The sequence below is a fragment of the Electrona antarctica genome (genome assembly GCF_951216825.1).
Source record: "Electrona antarctica genome assembly, chromosome: 18".
Classification (NCBI taxonomy): Eukaryota; Metazoa; Chordata; class Actinopteri; order Myctophiformes; family Myctophidae; genus Electrona; species Electrona antarctica.
In genome coordinates this window covers 25,129,601-25,152,864 of record NC_136799.1, presented here as the reverse complement: position 1 = coordinate 25,152,864, position 23,264 = coordinate 25,129,601, and the positions used below count along the sequence as shown (strand labels likewise).

Below are 23,264 nucleotides of genomic sequence, written 5' to 3'. Positions count from 1 at the left end.
TTTTTCATGTAATCAATTCCCAACAGATCTCCAAACCTGTTGTTTTGGGGAGCGCTGGTTTCAGTCCATTCAATCTCTCTTGTGTGTTGGCTACTAGTGAGATGCTCCCTATAGGAGACATTTATACTTCAAAGCGCAACAGTATTGCACGCAGAGAACAGCTGATATACAAGTTCACATCGCATCACGGATGCGACTGTTGTGAGCGTAGTAGCCTAGTAGCCAAAAAGTGAACACGGACATGTTGAGTACACCAATGTTTTATGTTAGAAATGTTTAGTATGGGTCCCCAGCATGTAGAAACTGCCGGATGCTAACTTGCATATGTTGGGCAATTTTCATAATTGGCATAATATGTGACCATACCATTAACAACCTATAGAAGGCAAAATATTCAAAATGTCATCATGCTTTATCTAGCATGTGATGTGTCAAACTAGGGGGGTTTCATGATGCTGAACCATTCCAAGCATTAGTTTTGCAAAAAAACACTCATTGGGCTTAAAACGGCCATGCCCTCTTGGCCGTTTTTTAGCCCAATGAGTGTTTTTTTGCAAAACTAATTAATGCCTGGAATGGATGCTACATAAAGCATGATGAAATTTTGAATATTTTGCCTTCTTTATATAGGTTGTAATTGGTATGGTCACATTATGCCAATTATGAAAATTGCCCAACATATGCAAGTTAGCATCCGGCAGTTTCTACATGCTGGGGACCCATACTAAACATTTCTAACATAAAACCTGGTGTACTCATGTCCGGGCGGGGTTCTATGGGCTGGCTAGGTCTGCGTGAGCGACACCATCGCGGGACGAAGCATACTGCAGGTGCGCGTGCAGCCGTGCACAAATGGCTCTGCTGCTGTGTTCATGAGCGCACCTCCCGTTCTGACAGCGACTGGAGGTGTGGTTTTGAGGACAACTGTTTTGAATTGCTATTATTGTTCAAACACAACAGAAACCAATGGATTAGGCTATATATTTCAAGGGCGAGAGATCACAATACAAATCCTAATCATTCTTCCTCCACACTGGGATAAAACAGCATCTAAAAGTTTGATGGGGTATTTTTTACACGTGAGTCACGTGTAAAAAATAGGATAAATAGGATTTTTATTGTGATCTCATGTGGCGTGAGTGAAGTTAGAACTTTTCCATTGCATTTTATGAGAGGTGGTGCGATGCGATGTGATCTTGTATATCAGCTGTTCTCTGTGCGCAATACTGTTGAGCTTTGAAGTATAAATGTCTCCTAGGGGAGCGCTGGCCCAAAACAACAGGTTTGGAGATCTGTTGGGAATTGATTACATGAAACAGTCACCCGTGCGCGGCGCGCCCAGTCCCAATTTTTTTAAACAATTCATTGGGATTCACTGCATGAATGTAGTATCCTACGGCTACGGGTGGTCAAATTACCGGCATTTTCCTATCCATGGTGGTGTCATGACCTCCCCTCCCCGAACTGCCCACAGGCTTTGTATACAGTAGCCTAAATAACAGACTAATGAATAAGTAGCTGGCTACGGGAGAGGACGCTAGTCTAGTAGCCTATAGCCCGTCTCCGGACCCCCCGGGTTGAGCTCCTTTGGACCCTAAAGTCAACAAAATGTCAGAAACTTTAACGTAGGGTTCCGAAAGGAGCTAAGTAGCCTACTACTGAGAAGAACGTGCATCAGAAGACTGGAATGAGAAGAGACTCGACAGAGTTCAGGCTTGGGTGAGTGTGTCGACTCGTGTGGATAATATTTCCTACTATAGCGGTCTAATAATTTAAATGATGATCAGGCAAAAATATGGTACATTTTCTACCGAAATCTGTTATATAAAAAATATGATTTGAGTTCATTGTCTAAAGGCTTAACATCAATTGAAAAAAGCATGAATATGTTTGCGACTCATATTGCGAGATTTTAGATAAGTCTGATTTCAGTAGGCTAAATACTGCGAAGACATGTTAGAACTTTGATATGTTTATTGACAATGCTTACAGACAGTAGCCTACAGAAAATACACGATACACATATAAAATTAATAGAACAATACCATCAAAATAATGCAAGAATTATTTCCATTGCAGTCCCTTAAAAAACTTCAATAAATGAGTGTGCGTGCTTATGAGTGTCAGTGTGTCTATGTGAGTGTTTTGTGTGTGTGTGTGTGTGTGTGTGTACACAAGAGGGGGGGGGGGGGTCCACCGGTATGCGCTCATCTCATGCAAAACACTGTTTAAATGGCTTAAGCATCTAACTTGCAACATTGTTTTTAATTGCACCCATATTTTGGCGTAAATGAGGGCCTCTGCATGATGCTCAAAGTTTGGTCCGAGGACCTCAAGGGGTCCTTGAGGAAGTTCCAGGCAGCCCACAGCAAAATATGGAACATTTTACCACTTTAATCCCATTTTATACTTAAATAGCCAATCTACAAGCTCACAAACGCGTCCCATTACTGCCCATTTTGAGCTTGTAGATCGGCTATTTTCGAAACATTTTGATAAATCTTCAAAACATTTCCCTAGCAGAAAATGTCAATTTGGGGGTCCTTCACATTAAAATGTTTGAGAACCACTGGTTTAGAGTTTACAACCCAACCCAAACAGCACCATACCCACCACATACCCATACCCCCCCACCCCCCCCACCCCATATATCGACAGCCACTACCTCCATTTTCCTGTAAGCTTCCTACCTGCAAGGCCCCCTATCCCACCCCTTACAGCAGGGGTAACCAACCAGGGGTTCGCAAGCTACCAGTAGCTTGCACGAGCCATTCAAGTAGATCCCGGAGTGAGCGGGTGTCAGACTGACAGGCAGCCAGTCCATCACTACTACACAGAACGTGTATTTAGAATAGCTCGCAGAGTCGCAGTGATGGTCCCAGACATGTGTTGGGCCATCAACTACGGAGTTTGTTTGTTCTATTGTTTGACCACTATCTCCGGTAACCCCGTGTTGTGATGCACAACTTGTGCATAATAGTCATGCATATCAGAACAGAACAGTATAAAAACCCACAGAGCGAAACAGCCTCTCACTCACTACTATACCTACACAGGCAAGCAGTGACTACTCTACTCTGACTATGGAAGATCTGGGGGAAAAAATCATAACCATCAATAATAATTTCCACCAGGCTCAGCGCAAGAAACCATTTACGGACGGGGACGTGGTTAAAGAAAACTGGTTGTTTTCGAACCATAAAAACAAGGAGGAATTTAAAGCATTGATACAAACGTATTCAAAGACACTAATTGTGTTTGTCCGAATGTTTTTCCCTGATTTTACCACCAAAGAGGACTTTCTCGCCCGTATTCTGTTGAAAAAAAGGACCCGGGGTGAGGATATGTACAATGCATTCAAGGATTGCGTGCATGAGTACAAGATTCCTCTTCATAAAATCCTATTAATGACAACAGACGGAGCCCAGCGTTGCTTGGCGTTCATTCAGGATTTTGTGTTTGCATTAACTTCGGATGAAATGGAGAATTCTGAACTAGTAACTGACTATCCACTGGAGGGCAGAGCTAGAAACCAGGACTTTTTTGTTCACTTGTGAGCAGAGAGAAGTATCCCCTGATTGTGTCTTGTGCACTCAAGCTGCATGCCTACATTGGCTCCACTTACGTATGTGAAATGGCCTTTTTACAAATGAAAATAATAAAATCCTAGTTTAGAACTCGTATTACTGACTCACATCTTAATGACAGCCTCAGACTGGCAATCACTAACTTTGAACCAGATTTCAAAACGCTTGCAGATAATGTGCAGTCACAGCAGTCTCATTAAAGGTGGGCTGACCCTGAGAGTATTGTATCAGTCACCATAACTGTTCAAATATATGGTCATGTATGTATTTGTAATTTGAACATCTGTAAATGTGAATATTCATCGAACTGAGAAACTAAATATTGTGCTATATAAGCAATTCATTTCATGTCCTTTGCGTTTTGTTTTATTAAAAAAAAACTCAACAAATAAGATAATAATAATAATATGTATATTTCTAATACATTTGTCTTCATATTTAGGCATTCATTATATAACTATCAGTATTTATTCTTAAACTATAGACTATAGACATGCATTGAGCCTGTCAGAATTAAAACACATTTTAGTGGTAGATCAGGGCTCTTGGGCTTGAAAAGGTTGGTTACCACTGCCTTACAGCAACACCCCTATTTCCTCACCATTACATACCAAGCAGTTGCTGCCTAAGGCCTGACTCACACCTTCGCAACAGATTGATGTATAGCTGATGCATGAGACTTATTGACTGATGCAAGCTCGCAATTAATTTCCAATGGAAGTCACATGGTTTGACATAACATTGTTGTTTTATGAGGGGGAGGGGGGCAGTCGAAACACAGCCGAAAGCCGTACAACAAAAATGTTGTGTCAAACCATGTGACTTCCATTGGAAATGCATTGGGGCAATATGTAAACAAACCCTTTGCTTACACAACACGAGTCGACACGTGCTAGACGTAAAGGTGTGAGTCAGGCCTTAGGCCTCACTCACACCTTTGCATGTAAGAGGAAAAGTTAGGAACTTATTGGCGCATGAGGCCCATTGAGGTACCATCATCAATGCAAGTACAATTGAAATGTGTTGCTTGGGATACGACAGCTTCTATGTCTGCCGTTAGATTAACTATTAGCTCATGCGGTTGACTGTATTGGTGATGCATACATTTGATCTACCATCAGGTTTGGGATCATTCTACGGCTGGATGAACAAATACCTAAAGTGGGGGCTTATCCTCCTCTTTGTAATTGTTAATGTCACCATCTTCATCGTTGTGGCTGGCATGAGATCCCCCGAGGTGGCTGGCATAAGGAGATCACCTGAGGTGGCTGGCATGAGGAGATCACCTGAGGTGGCTGGCATGAGGAGATCACCTGAGGTGGCTGGCATGAGATCCCCCGAGGTGGCTGGCATAAGGAGATCACCTGAGGTGGCTGGCATGAGACCCCCTGAGGTGGCTGGCATGAGGAGATCACCTGAGGTGGCTGGCATGAGACCCCCTGAGGTGGCTGGCATGAGACCCCCTGAGGTGGCTGGCATGAGACCCCCTGAGGTGGCTGGCATGAGATCACCTGAGGTGGCTGGCATGAGATCACCTGAGGTGGCTGGCATGAGGAGATCACCTGAGGTGGCTGGCATGAGGGGATCACCTGAGGTGGCTGGCATGAGACCCCCTGAGGTGGCTGGCATAAGACTCCCTGAGGTGGCTGGCATGAGATCCCCCAAGATGCACAGAGCCATCCTGGCCCCACAGCCGGCTCGAAACTTATGCCCCTACCGGACCTCAACCCAAAACATCACCCCTCTCAACAACACCAAGCACCTGCTGGTTTCAGCCTATCTGGACAACAGGGTGAAAGATTGGGATTTGCGCATCATTGGTATATTCAGGAGAGATTCCATCCTGCCCCTTCATTGTTTTTTCTGCTGTAGGAGCTACTTCTCCAACCACAGCACTCTAGCTAGCATTGAACAGCACACAGACAATTTTGGTTTCCCCTTTGTGACTACGGACGTCATGTGTCAGATTCCTGTGGGCTGTGATGCAACCCACGTCACCCTGTCGATTCACCCAGACAGCATGGAGGCACACCAGCAGATGTTTCTCCCCATAGGCAACCAGGAAAGTAGCGGGACAGAGGAGAGAAGGCCCCAGTTTAACTTCACAGTCTGCATCTCAAACCTGTTCGGAGATTACAACAATGTGCTTCAGTTCACACAGGCCCTGGAGATGTATAGGTCAGCCCCTTTAAATTAATTAATTTAATTTTATATATATATATATATATATATATATATATATATATATACACACATACATACATACATACATACTGGTTTTGGTGCATTTATGATTCTGTGCCATGTGGTAGTGTATGCCAAAACATAAGTCCTCTGAATACTGACAATGTTAAGTCTTGTGTCTTGTTTGTTTGGGTTAACTTAACACACAACGATGACCTCCAAATGTTAAACCCACCTTTACCCCAGACTGCTTGGCGTGGACCGGGTGGTGGTCTACAAGACTAGCTGTGGTCCAGATCTTGACCGTTTGCTACACAGTTACAGCCAGGAGGGCTTAGTAGAGATCGTTCCCTGGCCTATAGACAAGCACCTCCAGCCATCGCGGGGATGGCTATATACAGAGCATGGAGGGGACCTGCACTACTTTGGACAGCTGACCACACTCAACGAGTGTATATACAGATACATGGACCGCTCTCGCTATGTCTTGTTGAATGACATAGATGAGATTATAGTACCATACAATCAACGCAGCCTAATGCCTCTGATGAACGAGCTACAACAGCAGCATCCAAAGGTAGGATTTGCTGTGGATTGGTGTCTTGTGAATACTGTATTTGTCTATAGAATGGAAAGAGAGACATGATGCATCTTACATATTTTGGTATTCATTTATATTCATTCTTAATGTTGTATTTCTGTACTTATCCAATACCTCATCCATCCTCTAGGCAGGGGTGTTCCTCATTGAGAATCACATCTTTCCAAAGCATCACTTTGAGCCCAGTGCGAAGTTCCACATGCCCCAGTGGGAAGGGGTGCCAGGAGTAAATATTCTGGAGCACATCTATAGAGAAGAGCCAAACCGAAGGATCGTTTGGCACCCCTACAAGATGATAGTTCAGCCAAGGTAGGGGCCTAATCTTTAATAATTTGGTGAGCCTTAAACATGACACATTTGCATCCCTTTGAGACTACATAGATATACACAGTTAGTTCTAAAGTTCTACAATAAGACTTTTCCAAGTCAATAAATGTTGGTGACATACTAATCCACCTATCTGCAAATACATATAATGCCATGAAATTCTAAAAAGGATGTAATACCCATGTATGAGAATAGATTAAAATTAAAATCTGACATTAACCATTCAGTCTGTAGCCATTTTAACATTTAATTCGAATTGACAAGAAGAACACAGAGCCAAAACATGAAATATACTAGGTGTGTGTGTGTGTGTGTGTGTGTGTGTGTGTGTGTGTGTGTGTGTGTGTGTGTGTGTGTGTGTGTGTGTGTGTGTGTGTGTGTGTGTGTGTGTGTGTGTGTGTGTGTGTGTGTGTGTGTGTGTGTGTGTGTGTGTGTGTGTGTGTGTGTGTGTGTGTGTGTCACAGGATGGTGGAGCAGACGTCCGTGCACTCTGTGCTCAAGAACTTTGGGAATACATTTAAGGTCCCTCCTGATGTGTGTCGCATCGTTCATGTTCGGGTTGCTCTACAACGCAGGTTGACCAAAGAGCAGCTGCACATTGACTCACGGCTGTGGGACTTCCACGATAAGCTGATCCCTAATGTAGACAAGGCTCTCAGGAGAATAGGGATGATAAGCTGATCCCTAATGTAGACAAGGCTCTCAGGGGAATAGGGATGCTGAGGAGAAATGGAGGGAGATGATGGACCATGGACACAGCTGTACAGACTGACACATACAGCAAGGGATCTTACATTAGCTTGTTTGCACTTAGATGAACTTAAATAAAGTCCAGTTGCAGAGGAATTTATTCGTCCAGTTATCTGAGTGAGTGCCCTCCCTCAGTAGTGCTGATCGAAGTATGATTAAGCAAGACTTGAAGTTGCCTCCGTAAATAGTCACATTCCTTCCACAACCTCTGTTGTCTGTCAACATGTACTTGGTATGACAATACAAATGACATCTGAATGAAGTAAAAAGTACCGGTATGTGATAATAAGCTTGGGGCCAGTCAATTTCTGATCAAAATAGAATACAACATTATGGTTGATTATGCCACACAGGAGAGATGCTATAGTGAAAGAACAAACCATGGACAGTTCATTGAAATGTATCTGGTCTCAGTTGACCCTTGTTCCTCCTTTTGAACTTGGGAGAGAATGATGGGCCCTTATTCATCTAATTAATATTTACTTTGAACCATACCAAACAACATGACCTCTAATAACTAACTATTGTTAAATGGTTATTTAGTTTCACAGGAGGTCATACAACGGAGGAAGTCAACAGAGGTGAATTTATGATTTGGGGACAAAGTGGACTGGGCCTTTTCATGTTCATGCGTTTGCATCCCACTGCATGCTGTGCCATCACATCTATCTCAATATACTGTGTAAAAAAAAACATGTTCACAACACAAATTAAATATTATGCTTTAGTTTAGTGCAGCGGTTCTCATACTTTTTGGGCCGTGCACCCCGTTACCTCCCGACCTCGCTGACGCACCCCCCACATGGAAATAAAAATTGCATAAGCTGTATAGACATATATTTCCTATATATCCACATATATGAACCTGAATATGACATATATGCAGCATAGGCTATATTCTTCATATACATGCCATATATTGGCATATGTTAATATATTTAAAATAAAACCATAGCACCTTTTCATGCCACGCACCCCCTATAAGGCACTCACGCACCACAAGGGGTGCACGCACCAGTTTGGGAACGACTGGTTTAGTGGATCGTCCCTCCCTTTGATGTCATACGTCAGTAACCTTTTGATTTATTTACATCAATATGTGATCTTTATTCAATTATGGATATTTAATTGTGATCTTTATTCAATTATGGATATTTAATTATGCATGTGTGAAAGTTCTCTCACATTTAGTACCATAGAAGTAATCCAACATTAGCTTTCATAATAGGGGGATCAATGACAATCAGTCAGACAAGTATCACTCCGCACATAATCATTTCATGTTGTAGAACTTGCGATAGTGGGAATTAAACCAGTGCTGGACCAAAGTATACATTACTTTCTGATAAACATAAATGAGTTGAACTTCACTATAGGACCAACATGTGTGATTATTTTGAAGTAATGGAGCCATAACAGTAGAGCAGCTGCAGAGAAGTTTCAGAATAGGTATTTGTTCTGATTTTTTGTTTTGGAGAATTATACACAGTTGAATGTCAGGGTACACAAGCTAGAAAAACAAGAGAACCATATACTAAACATGGTGTTGGTCAATCAGGTAAGTGAGGGAAGCAAGCTGGTGCACCAGCCAAATACAGCGGCACAAATAAAGCAAAGCTTTGCTATTCAGTGAAGCAGACGATGAAATTACTTACAGTATTTTTCTTAAATTGACTACAAAAAACGGTAGAATTCAGTATATTTCACCCCCAAAATAAAATATCTGGATTGGAGCTTTGGAAATTGAATTTATAAATGAAGTAATCATTCACTTCCTAGCTGCAGGAAACATGAGGTAAGCTTTATTTTCCTGTGGCAATGTTATGCCACACAATTCCAAGGTTTTTGTTTGTTTCTCTTAGTTCTTGTATGTCCTGTATAACTACATTTCAGCTGACAGCAACAGGGAATATACTGACCCAGTTAGGAAACATCTGTCTGTAAGGAAGTCCCTACATTTTGTTTTTGTCAGCACATAATGATGCAGTAGCCAAGGGCACACAGAAAATCAGCACTTTCACATCCTGAAACTTGAACATTAAGGCAGGGCGCATATATATATTATATATACACACACACAATCTCTTTAAATATTGCCACCTTCACTAATTAATAAGAAATCAAGTTGGTATGGCTGGAAAACACCAAGTTGAACAAATTACAGTCCTACAGTTATCCCCTGAGACAAGTGTTACGGAATATTGCATTTCCAATTTGTTAAAACACCCATAGGCCTTTATTCTCTACAATCTATTTCTTTCACTCCCTCTTATACAGTACTGACACTCACACCCCATATCCATCCCACACATTGGACTCGGACACATTTAGAGAAAACATAATCATTTGGAAACTATTTATTGAACATTTGCAACCAGATATCAGTTAAATACAGGACTTTCATTTCTCTCTCCCCAAACAGCAGGGACTGACTCCATCTAGTTGCACGCTCTGAGAGGAGGGAATGTTTTAGCCAATTTATACTTTGCCACAAAAACCTTTTCAACGATTGTCACTCAACAGACAAATTCTCAACTGATAAAAAGAGTTGTTATCGAGCGACACTTGACAAAAAATTGTCGTGTGAAAGTATAAATGAGCCTTTAGAGTAAGGCGCACTCTGTGCTGGAAGTCTTTTGGCTGTCTTCTGATAAAGAGAAAAGAAATCAGGGTGCCGCATCTCAAATGTCCTGATGTTGCTTCCTCTCCTCTTCCCTCCTTCACCTGCAATGCCATGGTTAACAACAGACAAAAGCTTATCTAAGGGAGCATTGTCTATTGCTTTTTCTTTTCCTGCCCTGCATTACACGACAGAAATATTTTTTTAAAGCAGGTGAAGAGGAAGCCAACTTAAGTCTACCGAGATGCGTCCATGGTGAAAGCGGCAGTCTCAGATGTGAAACGATTGAAAAGTTAAAAGTAAAATGATCAACATGTATATATTAGAAAAATGGCAATTGTTTTATAATAAACACCTCGCCTCACCTACTCCAAAGAAGACCAGGGTTATAAATTAAAACGGTCCAAATAAAAATCAATCAGCGAGACTTTGGGCCAATTCACTTCCATTTCAAGACTGGAAAAATCCTCATCGAACAAAAAAACCCCAAATGGCACTTTTCAGTCTCTTGAATTGGAATCTAGACTCTGAATTGAATGGGAATCGACCCCAACCCTAAAATCAACTCTCTCTAATTTACATATATGGGTCAGGCGCTCTTCAACCATTCACCATTCTAGAAGTTGCTCCCCAGATGGTGGAAATATGGAGTTATGATCTCCGAGGGCTAGGCCACAGTTTTGAAGGTCTGCAGTATGAGGTTGGTTTGATGGATGAGCCGGTTTGCACTGATGAAGACATTTATCGCCCTGGACAAACAAAGAAAATAATTACTTATCGTACCTCAGACAAACCTAGACTGTTGAAACATTTTCTTTTGAACCATTTAGCCCAGGGGTATTCAAACTTTTTTCAAAGGGGGCCATATTAGAAAATATTTAAACACCCAAGGGCCAACTACATCTCCTGACATAATGTACCTTCGGACTATAACAAAGTCACATACATATGCATCAGATTTAAACAATTCTATATAACTATCATCAATATTTAATTTAGAGCTCCAGACATCTTGTTGAAATATATCTTGCTTGTTCTTTTTTATAGTGACTTGTGCTGCCCAAACACTGTGCTTGCTCTCTCTCTCTCTCTCTCTCTCTCCCCCATTCTCTCTCTCTGCGAGAGAGCATGGTCGAGTGACTATCAGTTTCTATTGAGAGAGAGAGACTGAGATGCACCGATTATGATTACTTAACCCCTTTAAATATAGGCCGCTACATTTATTGCCGACATGAGATCACCTCGACTCTATATTTAACTAATGAATCAAAACGTGGACTGCTTGCATGTATGGACATCTGACAGGAGGCCGCTTTGCCTGTCTGTGCTGTGCTTAACACTGCAGGGACTTTAATCTTAAATTTAAAATCTTCTAAATTAAACAAACTTGTTTACTTCACCAGCATCTATCAAACTTTAGCTATACTCAGCATATTTTAAATATGTTTTAACTGGTGATTGTATCATCTGTGACATTACATTATGTATTGGGCTTTTTCCCAAATTGCTTGTAACGGCAGCTTCCAACACGTAAAGTGAGAGAGAGAAGGGGGGGAGAGAGAGAGCGAGTGCATGTCTCTTCATCTTCATCTCTTTAAATAGGCTATATGTACTGCAAAATTAAACAAAGATTTGGTGATTCATATGTTGCGCGTAATGTGGCACCCCTTTCCAAAATAATAGACATAAGCGCCATTAACACACTGCACCATGGCTGTCGGGACTCGGGAGTATGTGGGCAGCTTGTAGATCTGTTCTTTTGGCTAAGGTGGAGCATCAGCAAAATGAAGACAACGCATAGTTAAATTAGCCGAATGGGCTATCACAGGATGATCAGATGATCTTAAGAAATATATAAAAGAATATGGCAAGTTGGCTGAAGTTCTAGATCAGGGTTCCCCAATTAACTTTCCTCAAGGGCCATATTTTGACTAGGGTACCAGGCTGGGGGCCGAGTCCGCACGTGCACGTGCCCTGAAAATTCATTTTCAGGGCAAGACCCCATTTGAAAAGGATGCCCAGTTTGACATGCATAGGCTACTGATCCCCATTTAATGCCATTTATATCTGGGACCCCCAGATATGAAATTCTTCCAGGGGCCACAAGGGGGCGCTCCGCAGGCCGCAAATGGCCCGCGGGCCGCCTATTGGGGAACCCTGTTCTAGATGATGCTGCGTTCCCCGGGGTGGGGGGGAACGCAACAACGTGAAAACACCTTCCAGAGTGGAAATCTTTGAGAACCCCCATGTAAACAGGCAAAACGGTGAATCCGCAAAACTTGTGACATCATGGCTCACATCGACTCAGAGCCATATGATATAATGGAGTTCGTACAATGAGCAAGCCTCCCTTCTCGCCTTCAAAGCGCCGCTCATCAGCGATGGTGAATGTAAAACCATGGTGTAAATAAAAAGCCTTGGGATAGGCGGCAGCAGAGTTTATGTAGCCTAATGTACAGTATGTATAAAATATAACCATCCTGTGGCATGCACTGCCTGCATGCCTCGGCATGGGCTGCCTGTCAGCCTGTGTGTTACTCGATGCGTTAGTAGAAAGCAGGCAGAGACGGCCACAACTCTGTTGTGTTGTGGTCTGGAACTGGCATTCAAAAGCCTGATAGGGTTGCGTGCTCTAGTCTAGGTTGTATGTCTATAATGTCATGTTTCCCAAAAAAGGACATGCCCGATTGGCTGCCAGCACACAGGCTTGTGTGTGTGGCCTAGAGCAGGGGTTCTCAACGTTTTTGGCCGGGGACCCCCGGAAATGCTTTGGCAATGTCTCGGGACCCCCGCCCCGCCCCCTCCCGACCCCCAATATAAATTGACTGCTACAATAACCTTAAACCATTTTGGGCGGGAACCCCTTTGTGTTTTAAGCATTGTTATAATTTAGCTATTTAAAAATAGCAGATCTACAAGCTCATAGCCACCGAGTGGCACGCTACGAGCTTGTAGGTCAGCTATTTTTGAAAAATCGTGAAAAAAAAAAAAGAATAAATCTTTTTTTGAAAATAATTTGGGGACCCCCTAAAATAATTTGGCGACCCCCCGAGGGGTCGCGACCCACGGGTTGAGAACCCCTGGCCTAGAGGGCATGTGCGCATGCACTGCACTCCTGTTCAAGCTAAGTGCGACCCAAAATATCTATGGGAAACCCAGCCAATGTCAATTGTCAGGTGTGTGCTGTGAACAGAAAGTGTAACTCAGCCTTTTTTTCCAGCCATATGTCACATTACCAAAAAATTGTAAGCAGACGAGCAAGGTAAAAAAAATAAGGAGGAAAAGAAATAAAGGAACAAGGAACACCGACTCTGGGAAATGCCGTGCAGGGTTGTGTGGGCCGTTCATAATACAATTCAGGTTTGAATTTGAAAAATGTCAATAAATACATTGTTTAAAATAAATAACCAACAAATTACTTCAATTGTATATATAATTATTCTTCTAACCTGAATTGGTTCATCTTAGTTGGCACAGCCAAGTTTTTATTGCTGCTTGGTCATTTACTGTGTACATTGCTTGTTCTGTGTAGCTGCCACAGCCGGAAGCATCATACCAGAGTATAACACTTAACACTTACAGCACTAGCATTTATTGACAAATTATATTATTCACACCAGCATTTTTCCCAGCTTCACATCGTCGGCTCTGTGCCGTCAAATAAACCTTGTTTTGACCAAAAATGCCATCTGGGACAAGGAATAGGAGATGCAGGCGATTGAAAGTAACAGATAGAATGGGTGTTTATGGTGCCGAAGCTCTAAGATGGGTGATCCAGTGTTATGACAACAACAGCTAGCAACCCGATGCTAACGTAAGTAGCATTATGGCTTGATCAATCGAAAGCGCTATAAAAGCGCAATTGCCATTAAGACCTCGGCCAATGGCGGTATAAGTGTTAACAGACGAGTCTGTCTGATTCTATTGACATGTCAGTAAATTGTTGAACACGTACGTGGTGACATTTGTGTTGTTTTCACACTTATGTATAACCTTCCCCCATGATATTAAAATGTCTAAAAATGCTAACATTTCAACCCTCTGAATGAAGCCTCTCTAGCCCATTTTGGACTGAGGCCGATTCTAAAAAGCCCTCAACATCCTGACTTAAGCGTTCTGAAAAACTTCAAATGTTTATATAGCAGCATCATTCATTCTAGCCCAGAATGGGCTAGAATGAATAAACAAACAGGGCGCTGCTGTAAATATCAACAAAAGCCACTGACAGACATTCAGACAAGAATAATGATAACTGGCTTTACGGACTGAACCATTTCCCTGGCGGCATGGAGCATAGCTTATCAAAACAGAAGCAGAAAGATGTTTGTTTAGTAAATCATTTTCTGCAGTAACGTGTGAATGATAAGGCACTGTAGAGGTGAAACGAAGATTAAACTCTGCCACAGAGAAAACGACAGGGATCTACTCACTTTCCGTCTTTGAAGTACGTTTTAAGGGTGTCACTGAAGCTTTTGGAGTATTTCACAAACTCCTTTTTCTGGTGCTCCAGGGCCTGTGTGTGCAGGGAACAAAATACTGGGTTAACATTTAGAGACAAAGCATGCAATGGGTGTTCATATGCACTGGCGCTTGGCCTTGTACATGCGGGGCGAGTGATAGAATCTTCAAATTGTTTCCCTGTGACGTTAATATCTTTCATGTTCATGCAACATATATAGATTATGATAATGATGAAAATTTAAATCAGTTCATTATGAGACTATGGCGGACCGCCACAGTCTAGGTAATTAATGGAAAACACTGTTACAGTATGTGTTTGTGTGTTACTCACTCTGCGATTCTGGTACTGATATTTCTTAAACACATTGTTGACTGTATCCAAGAGCTCCTTTATCGCACTGGCTATGTCTCTGCAGAAAAAGCACAACACCAATCAGAGACAGTACCACTGACTTATAAAATATATAAATGGTCTGGTAAATTAACAAACATTCACCCGTCCTCTCACACAGAGTTTGTACTGGAGGTATTACCCTTCAGCACATACCCAGCTTTTTTTTTGATGGCTCGGCAAGTCACATGACCTTGCCGAGGGCAGGAGCCCATCTCCTCAAGATTGATGTCTTTTTTTTTTTCCAACTGCAAGCAGTCTTCTGTAAGCATGTGGCAGCTCGATGTACAAGTACACCTCCTGGACATGACACTAGTATGTCGCAGGTCTTGTGTTCTTTTTGTCTTTTCTATGACTGCTATGACAAAATGTCCTTATCTATCCACCTATCCATCAATCATGTGACATAAGAACACAAGAATGAGTGGGCTGTAGATCCCATAGCCTGGACAAACTGTCACACTGTGATATGCTACATAGTTTAGCGGCAAACATTGTTGTGTAATGCTCTGGTCACCGATTAAGAGTCTTCTTAGTTCTTACTCATTTTGGTATTTGAATGTTTCTATATTACTTGCAGTTGTCCATATGGCCCGTCCCCAGTACAGATGATCATTGATCAGCTATGTTTACCTTTCATGATAAACACCCAAAACCCCAAATCCGTACATATTACACTACTACTGTTTTGGCAGTGACGGAGGTGTTTGGGTAAGATCGGGTTGACATTATTTACGATTCTGTGCTATTGGGTTCCAACTCGGACGGAGCTGAGTCGGCTCAATCAAACTTCGCAATGTTCACCACGGCAACTCGCTCGCTTTTAGCTCGCTCGGTGGTGGCTCAAGTTCGCTTGAGACAGCACCCCTCCGTCGCGGTCTATGGGGAGGATTTCAGTGTAATATGTACATATTTTGGGATTTTCCAGTAGTGTATGTATTGAATTGCCAATGATCTGTGTTATTTCACAGTGGTTGGATGAGACAGAGTTGTCATAGCACACGTATCAGTCCAGATTAACCTTTGGAGATGAATTCGGTTTTTATTTTATGTCACCACTATCACTATCATCATTACCACTGCTAGTGTTCATACTCACTTGATGGTCTGTAGGAAGCGTACTCTGTCATTGATCTCGTCAGGGATCTTGCTGAGAATGTGTTTAAGAGCTCTGGCCTTCTCATTCAGGTCCTGGAACTCCTGCTCAGGCCGGTCGATCATGAACTCTGTGAGATTGCAGATGCAGACAACCCAAGTGTTTAGTCTGCATTTCCTGAACCCAGATCATTCAGATGGAATGCAGGTGTAGAGAAACTGTCAACCAACCAAGTTTGAGAGAAAATACTGTATATGTTGTTGCAGAGTTGCAGACAAAAGAAGATACAGAAGCAGGCACAATTACTGACGTGCAAACTCACACGTGCCCGGCCACATGCACACACACACACACACACCTTCCACGTCATCGGCTGCCATGCGGAGTAGTGATTCAGTGAAGTTGATTTGGACATTCTTCTTCTCCAGAATCTTAATGATGATGTCTTGAGTCAAACCAGGGTTCTCCCTCTCCGCCTGCCAAAGTCCACACACATGTTCACCATTTAACGATCCCATTTTCTAACTAAATAAATAAATCTTTATGCATTTAGCCAATTTAATTATTATTGTTTCTATATTCGATTAACACTTTCCCTCCCATTAATGAGTTAATTGATGTAGAACAGCTTCCCTCCCATTAACAAGTTACACAAGTTATGTTTTCATTGTTAAATTTGCGCTTTAAGACGTTTTAAGACTTAAAACGTATTATCCGATGGCTTTCCATCGGACAGAGTGTGATGGGTGACACGTTCGGATGACGTCACCGGAAAAACAATAGTCGCACTGGCTTGCTAAGGCTTCTGGGAAATTGAGGCCCAATACAGTCCAATGGCGGCACGCAATGGGTGGCTCTGTCCTACACTCTGTTATTGATCGGCAGTTTGGATTATTTTTCAACACGACGACAAAGGATCACACCATTTTAAGGCAGATTTTCGGAACGTTTCGTCTGGGTGGTTCTTCAAAGGTTGGTGAAAAACGAGGCAGTCAAATGGGGATTGCGATGTTTTTATCCCGCAGTCAAACTGTTAAACTAGGCCATTAAATTAAGACCATGAAATTATTATCAAAATAAATAGTATGCAAACACAAACATCTTGAAAATATAAAACTTTTCATTTTAAAATATGAAACAAAGAAATATTTAGATGACACCACTAAACCTCATTAGTAAAATTGTATTTGATTCAATTTCCGTCAATCGACAGACACACATTTCAAACATTAAAATGCATAGGACAAATTCCATAATCAAACAGTAAAACAGAAGCTGGAATACAGTGAACACAAATTGAGACAATAAAAGTTAAAAACATTGAAGAAGTCATTAAATTGAACAAGAGTTGAAGGACCACTTCACCACTTTTCAACATCTCTTCATATAATTGGTCCTCACTAATGTTCATGATAAAACACCACCATTCTTTCCTACTCAGTCTGTGTCTCATAGGAGGGCTTTGGGCAGTTGGGCAATATTTAGATTTGTATTATCGTGAGAACGATGGCTTCAACTTTTGCATTGCAACTTTTCAGGAAAAGAAAGCCTGCTGTTTCTATTAGCTTGGATTCACCATCGATGATGTCACTGGTGGACGGGTTTCTGAACTGCCCACAGCCTTCCTATGAGACACAGACTGAGTAGGAAACAATTGTGGTATTTTATCATGAACATTAGTTAGGACCAATTATAGGAAGAGAAGTTGAAAAGTGGTGAAGTGGTCCTTTAAGGGTTTAAGGGCTTCTGGGTAAAAGGCTAGATTAAATCTGATTTGGCTTTGCTGAGATTCCACTGGGAGGCTGTTCCAGAGTCTGGGTCCATAAGAGCTGAAAACAGCCTTTCCATATTTTTTTTTGTCTTGCTACAGCGGATATTGGATAACTTAACTTAAAATGGGAGTCAGCAGATCGGAGGTCTCTACCTGAAATATTTCTTCGCAGAATGTTATCGATTTATTCTGGAGCGAGGATGTCAAAAATAAAATAATCTATACGACAATTCTAAAACTGACTTGCAAGCCAGTGTGAGGCCTTTCAAAAAACAGACTGATTTGCAAGCCAGCGTAAGGCCTTTCAAAAAACAGGGGTGATGTGAGCTTCCTTCCTGGTTCTAGTCAAAACGCTTGCTGTAGCATTCTGTAAAAGTTATTCTACACCTACAGCATTACACATTTAGGAAAGCCAGAGGGCAGTGTGCGCCCTAATACATTTTTCCTTCCTTACTTTTCATAAAAAATAGCTCATCTACAAAACTCGTTTGGAGCCTGTAGATTGGCTATTTTTGCTACCTTTATGCGACACTGTAATTTATCAAACATTTTTGGGCAGTGCCTAACCGCTCCATTACGTAGCAATGTGTGTATGTATGTATGTATGTCTGTCCCTGTGCCTGCCTGTCTCTGTGTCTGTATGTCCGAGCACGGAAAGCTGCAACGCGGGAAGGCCCCCTGGCCACGTTCCTGGGGGTCTGGATGTTCCGGGGACCCCCACACAGTAACTCTGTCATTTCTCAACGGTTTCGGACGTGGGGTGGCTCGCCAGAACCGGGCTGCCCCCTGGGCACGTGCCTGGGGGTCTGGATGTTGCGGGGACCCCCGTGGACCCCCACACGATACAGTTGCACACAGGTGTGATTTTCTCCTTTTTGTTGTTAAAAGCTTAAAGCACTATATTGTGATAGTAATCATTGTCAGAGTGTTCGTTCAGTAACAGAGGTCTCTCAGCTCGTTAATAAACAGAAAATACATTTTCAGGTAGGTGACAGACTTTCAGCCAATCAGGAGAGAGTACCCTTTTATCAGCTTCATTTTTTTAGTGTTCCAGTTCCAATTTTGTCTGCTCATTTATTTGTCATCACTTCCAATTTCACTCGTTTAATCTGTCTGTATCCTGATTGAATCCCAACCTGAAAATGCATGCTTTAATAAAGAGCTGGATAGACATGGGAGACTCCTGTTACTGAACAAACACTCTATAACTATGAATACTATCAGAATATTGAGCTATGTAACTTATTTTAACCTAAGAAAATCACTTCACATACCTTTAATTTACGAACAAACGTGAAGTTAAAATATGGAGATAAGAGTTTTCTGCCCAACAGCAATGATATAAAAAGGTTATGATGTGGCATTACAATTCTGCAGTGTAGAGATATTTTAAAGGGGAATCCTGTCCAAATTCGACCTAATTAGTAATTTTCCTGTCTTTTCCAAACACAGCAATTGCATCCGACAAAATCTAATGAAATGCAGTTTAGAGTGCCAACAAATTCCGTTTAGTGCCAACCATCTTGCAAAACAAGGCAGTGAAGTCTACAATGCATAAGTAAACCAGATCTGCACATCTGGCACCAAAATTAACAATACCTCAAGGAATACCTCGGCTGTGATAGTTTCACTATTTCAAATGTCTGTCAAGCAACAGACAAGAGGAAAAAAGAGGTTGATGCAACCGGTCTGATTCAAGCCAAAGTGAGAAATGTCTGAATGTGTGCAGTCGAAAATCTCAAACACATTACACGTGTGGTCGGATTACTAAAAGTCTAGGATGTCAGGCAGAAGTCCTACCTTAATGAATGCTGCTCTAAGCGTCTGAGCTGCTGACAAGTTGATCCTTTCCAGCTGAAAAACAAACAGGACACACACACAGAGTAAAGACTGAGCAACCTGTCCATACATACATACTGTCACTGTACTGCGTACACAAACGCAAACCACACTCAAGCATTTAAGTCAGACAATTTTAGAAGTGTCCTGGACGGGGTATCCAGACGTAAAAAAAATCCCTACCTCATTGAATACTGGGTACATCACAGCGTAGAGCGTCATGGATACCATGGAGCTTGTCTCCGCTTCATTCTTCATCTCCTCCATTGTCATCCTCCAGGGAGGAGCGGCTTGGCAGTGAAAAAGTGCAGGGGAGGCAGACAGCAACTCTCACACACACTCACACATGCACTCGCCCACACACACTCACACACTCTGTAAACACCAGAGTGATGACAGCCTGGGGAAATGATGAGAGACCAGAACGGGATAGTCAGCTGTCTTTCTCAGATTTCACTCACTTCACCTACAGTAAGCTAAGAAATGGCGTTTCTCGTCATCCCTGCTTTGAATAAGCTATTTATCTAGTCATATGATTGAACCATTCTGCTGTGAACTTCGTGACCACGGTTGCTGAGACATTGGAAAGAGCAGGTAAAACTGACTCGAATGCAGTCAGTGGAAGTCAACAGTTTGCATACGTTGCCTACTTGCCTCCCTGCTAGCAAAGTAGCTGGTGAAATGCCAAATGCATTGTTTATGACAACATGGCACAACAATGTTATAACGTCAACATGATTAGGTTGGGTAACATTTATATCGACATAACCCAAATCACGTAAAGGTCCAATAGAGGCCTATGGCTGCTACCAGTTGTTAGCATAGCTTACAGGCTAACTAACGTTGAAGGTACTAGGTTTATATTTACTGTTCACGTAAAACATAACAGGCAAGCGGTTTTGTGCCGATTCTGCCACTCTAGCAACACGTGACAAATATCTAGCTACATCTACCTTTGGTGTGACTTGTTAAATTGCAGGGTTACGCCGTCGATCGCCTTTTAGCTGCTGTGTTTTCTTTACAATTGAAGGCGGAAGTTTTTCAGCACTAGCCTAGGCGACAGCTTCCGTTCATGACGCAACGATTCTCCGTCCAATCAACGGGTTAGCAAAGAGGCAGGCCTTTACGTAATCTCTCAAAACCCAAAAGTAAGCCTGGGACCGAGGCTACTCAAAACCAGATGAAGGGCAAGGCGACCACTGGGGACATATAACTTTACTTTCCTCTTCTACCCTCCTTCTTTATACTCTATGCTTCTACCCCTGCACAAGTGCTGACATTTCTAATAGAGCCTGCCCTGCCTGGCCTGCTTGCCCATGAGGATAAATTGTATCTTGAGCATCAGGTTACAATTTGTGTCAAATCCTGTCTTGAGAGGTGCAAATATGTATAGTCTTCAAGAGACAAGAAGGTGGCCGCACACACTGGTAGCCAAAGTGCCAATATTTTTTATTTTAGGGTGCAGGGTAAAGGTAGGCGGTGAGACATGACCTTTGACACAATCTAAAATCTCAATAGAAGAGCAGGGAGACAAAATACAACCACCGTCCACCCCAATGGTATGAAAGCTATATTGTATTACTCATACAGATTAGACAAAATTACATTTAATTAACTCAAACAAGTTGCTACTTTAACAAACAAAACAGGCTTCACTGTCAAATAGCCTATAATCAAATTATTATTATCCTTCCCAGAGTTTATTTCCGTGAACTGATCGATTAGTTTGCTCAAATAGTCTACATGCGAACCTATCAACCTATATTCAAGTTCTGGGCAGACCCATTGCAAGATGCTGTACTCTGTCGTCGACCCTAAGCCATTCCAGCCTGTCGAAGTGGGCAGGGGTGAGGTGGGTTCGGGGGGCGAGGTCAAGTAGGAGCCTGACCAGTTTGTTTTGGGAAGTCTGGAGCCTGGTTTTAAGGGCCTTTGAGGTGCTGTGGTACCAGGAGGTGCATGCATAGTCAAAGAAACCCTGTACAAGGGCTCCTGTTAAGGTCTTCACACAAACAAACAGGCTCGACTCCATCCATGTACTTTACCATGGGGTCAAGTGCCTTTCTGTCTCTGTTCAGAGGTATGTAGAATGTATAGGTTACATCCTCAGGCACATTTCCCAGAGTTTATTTCCGTGAACTGATCGATTAGTTTGCTCAAATAGTCTACATGCGAACCTATCAACCTATATTCAAGTTCTGGGCAGAAAAATTGTCATTTTTGCAACCATTGTTTCATGATGACAAAATCTTAATATGTTGTGGTCTGACCATTTTCATTGTTCAATAGAAAAAAAACATTGGGCATTTGGCCTCTTCCTAACCCCACACCCCCATACCCCATCTTCCAAGCAGTTCATATCTGAAAGCCCCCCTATTGATTGATTGATTGATTGAAAAATGTATTAACAGTTTGCAGAATTATAGTACATTTCAAGCACAAACTCAATACAAAGGCTGTTAACTGTGAGTGGACGACCCAATTAAGCATTACACTTGTTTCCAATAGGGTCCACAATGTTCAATTCATCAAAAACATTTAGAGACGTACAAATAGACACTTCTATATAGACAAAGGACAGAACAGGAATTCATCATAAAGGAGGTAAAAAGGGAAAAGAAACATATACAGTGAGGGAAAAAAAGGGGTGGACGGTGGGGGGGATTCACGTTCAGCTCCGTTCATTTGTTTGTTTTCCTTGGAGGAGCTGCGTTGGGTCCCCAAGTCGGCTCCGTGGCCGTACCTTGAGTTGGCTGTGTGGCCGTGACCGTCTCTTGTGTTGTCCTTGCGTTGGGTCCCCAAGTCGGCTCAGTGGCCATACCTTGAGTTGGCTGTGTGGCCGCGACCGTCTCTTGTGTTGTCCTTGCGTCCGTGTTTGAGGGATTTCGATTTTACGGGGGCCAGTTTCGAATTGCAGCCATCCGTAGGTGCCCTTTGAGAGCGGTTTTGAAGGAGTCAAGGGATTCGCATGTCTTAATGACTGTTGGTAGGGCGTTCCACATTTTGGTGGCATAGGAGCGAAAATAATTTATTCCCTTGTTTGTGCCGAATCTGGGTTGTACATGGTTCGTTGCACTCCCTCTGGTGTTGTGGGTGTGGACTTCGTTAACATTAAGGAAGTATCTAGACAGGTACATGGGTATCTTGGTGGTGTATCGAATCTTGTGGACCAGACCCATTGCAAGATGCTGTACTCTGTCGTCGACCCTAAGCCATTCCAGCCTGTCGAAGTGGGCAGGGGTGAGGTGGGTTCGGGGGGCGAGGTCAAGTAGGAGCCTGACCAGTTTGTTTTGGGAAGTCTGGAGCCTGGTTTTAAGGGCCTTTGAGGTGCTGTGGTACCAGGAGGTGCATGCATAGTCAAAGAAACCCTGTACAAGGGCTCCTGTTAAGGTCTTCACACAAACAAACAGGCTCGACTCCATCCATGTACTTTACCATGGGGTCAAGTGCCTTTCTGTCTCTGTTCAGAGGTATGTAGAATGTATAGGTTACATCCTCAGGCACATTTCTATTGGTGTTGTGGAATCTGCATCTGCAAGCATTTTCAAAATGATTAAAAAAAGGATTCCTCTTCATTTAAATCTTAATATCAATTGTATGCAGAGTTTGGCCGAATTCATAATGTTACCGTTGTTGTATA

The 23,264-nt window shown here is 42.4% G+C and overlaps 2 protein-coding genes across 9 annotated transcripts; one reads left to right on the top strand and one right to left on the bottom strand.

Moving 5' to 3' along the window:
• The first annotated feature begins 1,122 nt into the window (after positions 1-1,122).
• On the top strand, positions 1,123-8,181 carry LOC306942092 (beta-1,4-galactosyltransferase galt-1-like). Of its 8 annotated transcripts, none has more exons than XM_079527798.1 (6): positions 1,123-1,719; positions 4,709-4,851; positions 4,906-5,765; positions 6,018-6,348; positions 6,503-6,681; positions 7,164-8,181. In XM_079527798.1, the coding sequence occupies exons 2-6, from the start codon at positions 4,732-4,734 to the stop codon at positions 7,378-7,380; spliced, it is 1,707 nt and encodes a 568-aa protein (XP_079383924.1). In that variant the 5' UTR covers positions 1,123-1,719; positions 4,709-4,731; the 3' UTR covers positions 7,381-8,181. The 8 variants fall into 8 exon arrangements, with proteins under 8 accessions (XP_079383924.1, XP_079383926.1, XP_079383928.1 ...); XM_079527800.1 differs by having other exon boundaries at positions 4,709-4,905; positions 5,032-5,765; XM_079527802.1 differs by having other exon boundaries at positions 4,709-5,031; positions 5,230-5,765.
• A 1,610-nt stretch (positions 8,182-9,791) lies between these two features.
• LOC306942360 (programmed cell death protein 10) lies at positions 9,792-20,737 on the bottom strand. Its single transcript, XM_079528209.1, has 8 exons — positions 20,581-20,737; positions 19,811-20,027; positions 19,589-19,642; positions 16,376-16,493; positions 16,021-16,147; positions 14,862-14,940; positions 14,500-14,582; positions 9,792-10,818 (listed from the first exon to the last, which is right to left on the bottom strand). The coding sequence occupies exons 2-8, from the start codon at positions 19,898-19,900 to the stop codon at positions 10,737-10,739; spliced, it is 633 nt and encodes a 210-aa protein (XP_079384335.1). The 5' UTR covers positions 19,901-20,027; positions 20,581-20,737; the 3' UTR covers positions 9,792-10,736.
• Positions 20,738-23,264: the final 2,527 nt, after the last annotated feature.